Source organism: Charadrius vociferus, unplaced genomic scaffold (genome assembly GCF_000708025.1).
Source record: "Charadrius vociferus isolate BGI_N301 unplaced genomic scaffold, ASM70802v2 scaffold621, whole genome shotgun sequence".
Classification (NCBI taxonomy): Eukaryota; Metazoa; Chordata; class Aves; order Charadriiformes; family Charadriidae; genus Charadrius; species Charadrius vociferus.
Window position 1 is genome coordinate 324,637 of NW_009646926.1, and position 6,510 is coordinate 331,146.

A 6,510-nucleotide genomic window follows, 5' to 3' on the forward strand; every position below is an offset into this window, starting at 1 on the left:
AAGTTTTTACTGCCTCCAAGAATGGAGATCCCTCAGGGGGCTTTTCCGGTCCCCCGATTGAGTGTTTGACCACATTCATCCTGAATTTTTCCCACCTGATATCTAATCAGAATTTCCTATGTTGCAGCTTGTCTCTGTTGCCTCCTATCTCCTGTCACCATACATCTCTGAGAAAAGTCTGTCTCTGTCTTTTCTGTACCCTCCCATAAGGTAGTTGTAGGCAGCAGTAAGTGTCTTCCCTAATGTTCTTAAGGCTGAATGACCCTTTTTCCCTTAGCCTCTCTTCATCTTGTTGGCCTCTGCTGGACTCACTCCAGTCTCACTGTCTGTCTTGTACTGGGGAGCCCAGAGGTGGACATCATACTCCAAGTTTAGACTCAAAAGTGTTGGAAGAGAAAGGAGCAATCCCGTCCTTTAACCTACGCTCTTACTAATGCAGTTCCAGCTATACTCTTACCAATATAGCTCAGGAGGTGACCTGCTTCTGACTCCTGCTCAACTTGTTGCCCAGGAGGACCTCCTGCGTCTTCTTCTGCAGATCTGCTTTTTCTCCAGTCAGCCCCAGCCTGTCCTGTTTTCTGGGAATATTACAGCTTGGTGGAAGGGCTCTTCAGTTGCTTTTGTTGAGCTTCGTGAGGTTTATGCTGGATCATTTCTCCAGCCTGTTGAGGTTCTTCTGAATAGCAGTATGCCCTCCAGCGTATTGTCCACTCTCCCGTTTGATAACATCTGTGAGCCCGCTGAGAGAGCACGCCATCCCATGGGCCAGGTTGTTACTAAAGACACTAAACTGTATTGGCCCTACCATCAATCCCTGAGGGACAACACTTGGACTTTGAGCTGCTGATCACAACCCTTCGATCCTGACAGTCCAGCCAATTTTCCACCCACCTTGTAGTCCTCTCAAAAGTCATATGCTTGTCCATGGGCTGGATGCAGCTCCACGAGTTGTCATGGCAAAGCCGGGCCACCTTTGGCTGTCAGTGATCCTGGGTGGCAGAGGAGGACTCTAGTGGGCTGCAGACTCAAGGAGGTTGACCTCATTCTAGTGTAAGGGTAGAAACAAGCTTTCATCGAGCTAAGCAGAACAAGCGTGAAGTGAGAAACGAGTTTGAGTGAGGAACAGTATTTGGGCAATGTGACGGAGTGAGAGAAATGCTTATGGAATTTTTTTCTCAGTCAGGTATTCAACATCACTTGTATACACAATTTTTCATAGATTTTTTCATAGAAAATTTCATAGAATTTTTCATAGAATCATCGGTTGGAAGATCATTGAGTCCAACCATTGAGTTGGTTGGGTTCTGGAGAGGGTACTTGGAGACAAGGTCCAAACTGCCATGATGTTAATTAAACCGTATTAGCTATCTGCCAGGGTGTTAATTAAACCTTATGGGCTACTTATTTAGCAAAATATTCAGGATTGTTTCTAAGCATTTGATTTTGGAGCTGTGCTGTTTTCAAAAGTAATTATTTGTGGCCTACATTGACTCCGCAAATTGGTTTAAATTACCATTTCAGGCTGATGTGGTACCGTTACATTGCAGCTCTTGGTTAGAATAGTTCTAACGTTAAACTCGGAGAATTTGCTGTGCTCTTGTTTCTGTGCAGGCTGTAGTGCGTTTCAGTGCCAGGCAGGAGGGACTGCTGCGGGGCTGAGAGGTGGGACGTGTACGAGAACTGGGCATACTGGTGTGGGTACCAGCCACCTTCCAGCTGGGGACAGAAGGCATTGCTGGGAGCACGCATGGGGCAAGGCGGCACCTTCCAGATTGATTCCTGAAATATTCGCTTAAAAGATAAATTAAGCTCAGCTGATCCATCTCGCCATGCTCCTGCCTCGCTGCCGGATCTCCCCCGTGGCGGATGGAGGGATGTGTGACACGCAACATTGCAGAGCTGTGCCCGGGGACAGCCTGCCTGCAGCTGAGCGTCGTCTCCGGCCTCAACTCCCTGAGCCATCCTAGGCTGCCGCTGCTTAAATATCTCTTTTCTGTCATGCCAAGCGTAAATAAAAAAGGAAACCGTACACTTTTTTCCCGTCTCTCACATCTGGAACTGTCGCAGCGTAGGTGAGACTGAAGCTGTCCTTTGCGCAGTATTTCTCAGGTGCTCCTGGCTGCAGCTCCATCCCGTTGCAAGGCTGTTCCCCAGCTGTAATGCGAAGTGTTCAGTGTTCATTCCTGTCTCTCTGGCTGGTAAGAAGAACTAGTTACAGACTAAACTGAAGCATCGTTATAGTAAAACTCTGTTTCTAAAACCAAAGTGAGTCTTGAAAACAAACTCCATCGTAGCAACACAGGGAGAAGCAAAGAGAAGAGGAGCTGCTTTTTAGAAAATCAAATTTTTGGGAGAGATGTCTGAAACACTTAGACTTTCTCCTGAACCTTTCCACAGACACAAAACCTTGCAGAGGAGGGGACTGGGGAGGGAAGTTACTTCTAACTACAAGAGGTGGTGAAATGCAGAGTCAGAGCTGGGATTTATTGAAATGCAGTAACGTTTTGTAGCATGTTAAGGATGTAGCTGAGCAGGGAAAAAAAATCCTTTGTCTTTTTAATTCTAATATTTTTCCCCCCACAGGTATAGCCTTTACAGACCTCCCTGTAAGTACACCTATTTTCAGTATTTTAACTGAGGATGCAAAGAGAAGGGAGGGGGGAAGAGCGAGGGGGTGTGATTTTTCTTTTTCTTTCTGTTTGATGCCCTGTTAAAAAAAATGGTAACGCATATTACTGAATGATGGGGATGCTCCTTTTTGTGAAACTCCATAATCCTGTGGCTGGGTTTGTGGGCTGCTCACGTGCCTCCTCTCATCTCTCACTGCCTCTAACAATATGTTGCTCCTCCTGGAATTAAAGCAAGGATTCAAACTTCGTTACAGGTCACTGTCTTCCAAACGCAGCTTCAACTGTGGGGAGTGTATGTGCAAAGTCATTGAGTAGCCTCGCATGTCCCATCATCAGAGAGCCCCCAAAATGCCTCATGTTGTTATTCTCAGCTCTCATCCAAGTTTTGCAGCTGCAGTGGAGTTGCTGAAGGAACATACTTGGCATCACGTGGGGCTGATAGTTACTCCTCTGATTCACGAACCCCTATATTGAGTTGCTCTGGAGTGCAGCGACACCAGCTGAGTTACACCGGGCGATAACGTCTAGTTGGGTCTTAGAAAAGCACGACTTTCCCAGTGGGTCATGAACAAATAAACGATTGCTCTTTTTCAGACCCAGGTGTTCCTGGAGAAGGAGCAGGTGTTTAGGAAAAGAAGATAAAACCAGGTCAGGCATACAGCAATACATCACTGCATCTGTTTCTTTTGGACACAGAACTTCTCGTCCCTGAGCGTTGCACTGTCGTCTCTGTACTTAATAACCCCAAATTAATTTAATCTCAGGAATTTCTTAGTTTTCATGACTTGTTCAGGCTTCCAAAGTAACGGATTTTCTTGGCTGACTTCTGCGTTGTGTGGAAGAAAGCTTGCTTTTCTTTGTTTTGCACCTCCTGCCAAAAATTTCGTTTTGTTCCGCTAATTTTTATGTTGTGAGAAATAACAACTAGCACTCCCTGTTCACCTTCCCAATGGGATTTATGGCTTTACAGATCTCTCCCATATCCCAACCAATGCCTGTGCTGAAGGATGTTCCAGTTATTTGATTTGCCTTTTCACGTCAGCTGTCAATACAGCTTTTGTTTTTTTCTTCCTAGGCTCTTTGAACTTAGTAACATTGCAGTGTAGTCTAAGCCAGAAACACTTTTATGTGGCTTGTTTCACACTGGTTTATTCATTGGTCCAAGTACAGTTTATTAAAGTAAAAGAATATTTTACCTGTCCACGAGCAGCTAACATAGGAAAGACATGGACCTGTTGGAGTGGGGCCAGAGGAGGTCCGGGAGATGCTGGGAGGGCTGGAGCCCCTCTGCTGGGAGGACAGGCTGGGAGAGTTGGGGGGGTTCAGCCTGGAGAAGAGAAGGAGAAAAAGGGGAGACCTTAGAGCCCCTTCCAGTGCCTAAAGGGGCTCCAGGAGAGCTGGAGAGGGACTTTTTCCAAGGGCATGTAGTGATAGAACGAGGGGGAATGGCTTCAAACTGGAAGAAGGTAGATATTGATGAGATATTAGGAATAAATTTTTCACTCTGAGGGTGGTGAGCCCCTGGTGCAAGTTGCCCCAAGAAGCTGTGGCTGCCCCATCCCTGGAGGTGTTCAAGGCCAGGTTGGACGGGGCTTGGAGCAACCTGGGCTGGTGGGAGGTGTCCCTGCCCAGGGCAGAGGGGTTGGAACGACATGATCTTTAAAGTCCCTTCCAACCCAAACCATTCTATGATTCTGTGATTCATTCTATCAATATTAACCTTTGGAGTGAGGTCTTGTGACAACCTTGCACCCATAGCAAGAAGATGCTTCTGTGATATACCCCCTAGTTTTAGGTGATCTTTGTTTTCCCTCTGGGTATAGATTGCATTAGGAGTCACAGTTTTATCATATTCCTTCTAAATTTTTCACCACTTTGTGTTCTCACTTGGCTAGACCGCTTCTCTTTCTCAGCTGAGAGCAGTCTTCATGTTGGGATAGATAGATAATCATAGAATCATGGAATGGTTTAGGTTGGAAGGGACCTTGACGATCATCCAGTTCCACCCCCCTGCCCTGGGCAGGGACACCTCCCACCAGCCCAGGTTGCTCCAAGCCCCATCCAACCTGGCCTTGAACACCTCCAGGGATGGGGCAGCCACAGCTTCTTGGAGCAACCTGGACCAGTGTCCCACCACCCTCACAGGGAAAAATTTCTTCCTAATATCTAATCTAAATCTCCCCTCTTCCAGTTTGAAGCCATTCCCCCTCGTCCTATCATGACATGCCTTTGTAAGAAGTGCCTCTCCAGCTTTCTTGTAGGCCTTCTTCAGATACTGGAAAGCTGCTATAAGGTCTCCCCAGAGTCTTCTCTTCTCCAGGGTGAACACCCCCAACTCTCTCTGCCTGTCTTCATAGGAGAGGTTCTCCAGCCCTCTTGATCGTCCTTGTGGCTTCCTCCAGACCCACTCCAACAGGTCCATGTTCTTCTTGTGTTGGGGGCTCCAGAGCTGGATGCAATATTCCAGGTGGGGTCTCATGAGAGTGGAATAGAGGGGCAGGATCACCTCCCTCGCCCTGCTGGCCACGCTGCTGGGGATGCAGCCCAGGATACAGTTGGTCTTCGGGGCTGCCAGTGCACATTGCTGGGCCCTGTGGAGCTTCTCATCCACCAACACCCCCACGTCCCTCTGCTCAGGGCTGCTCTCCAGCCATTCTCCCCCCAGCCTGGATTTGTGCATGGGATTGCCCCGACCCACGTGCAGGACCTTGCACTTGGCCTTGTTGAACTTCATGAGGTTCGCACAGACCCACCTCTCCAGCCTGTCCAGGTCCCTCTGGATGGCATCCTGTTCCTCCAGTGTGTCAGCCACTCCACACAGCTTTACTATTTAGGCTCTCACCAATCAAAACCAGCTATCAAACACACCACAACACACATACCCTTGTTTTGACGTTTGCAGCTAAAGTGTTGCCACAGGGCTTCGCAGCACAGATTTGGCAGGCTGAAATTCCCTCTCCTGCTTAGCGTAACTTGCATCTGTTTGATCCAGGAGTGCACTGGGAGCTGATGTGTACATTTAATGTGCACTTGTGGGCTGTTCACCCCGGTGTTGAGTCTCTGTTACAAACAGGGGATGACCAGTTGGGGAACCAGAGGCAGACTGAAGGGCTCGTGTAGCAGTGAGGTCTTGCAGTGCCGCTGAGATTGAACTCGAAACCTTCCTTTGCCCAGAACACCCCCCCCATCCTGCTATTTCTTGATCTCACCAGGTCGTCCTTACAGGATCTCCTGCTTGATTGTGTGACCTGCGCAGAGGAGATGTTGTTTTAGTGTTAAACTGGAGGAAGATCTAGTCAGGTGTTTTTTGGGATCAGCTATTCAAATGCCTTGTGGTGGAGTCTCCAATGGTTAAATGGTATTTCTGTGCCTTTTACCAGCCAGAGTTTGAAGAGTTGTTTTCCCTGGAAATCTGTCTCTGGCTTTTACAGCAGCAACTAAACTGTGACACTGTTTTTCTGGGCCAGGAAGGAGAATGGTGGATGCTCTATAGGCCTCCTGCTATTGAGAATTATCCTCCATGAGATAATTTCTGTTTAAAAAGAGGGTGAGAGAAGCTTGACTGGGTCACTTCACCTCCTAACTGCAGATTCGAGCAAGGACAGCAGAATTCTGCCTCCCTGTGAATTTTGGATGTTCTTCTTCATGTGCTAAATGACGCAGCTGCTGTGTTGGCACCTTCATCCTAAGGATACCCGCACCCAACTTCCATCTTTCCCATCCTCCTTTTCCCATATTCTTCCGTTGAATTACTGCCTTCTTCCCTCACCCTTCCAGACATCTGTGTATTCCATGTCCTTTTCTGTCCGTTTTTGCTCCCTCAGTCCGTGGCTTCTTGCTCGTTCTTCCAAACAGTTGAGGTTACTGCCCTTTCCTCAAG

At 47.8% G+C, this 6,510-nt stretch overlaps 1 protein-coding gene across 1 annotated transcript in view; it reads left to right on the plus strand.

The window, feature by feature from the left end:
* The window catches only part of RANBP10 (RAN binding protein 10), an 85,370-nt gene that overhangs the window by 56,465 nt on the left and 22,395 nt on the right, over positions 1-6,510 (plus strand). Inside the window, exon 5 of the mRNA XM_009894485.1 lies at positions 2,584-2,606. Coding sequence (XP_009892787.1) covers positions 2,584-2,606 — 23 coding nt within the window. The remainder of the gene's footprint in view (positions 1-2,583; positions 2,607-6,510) is intronic.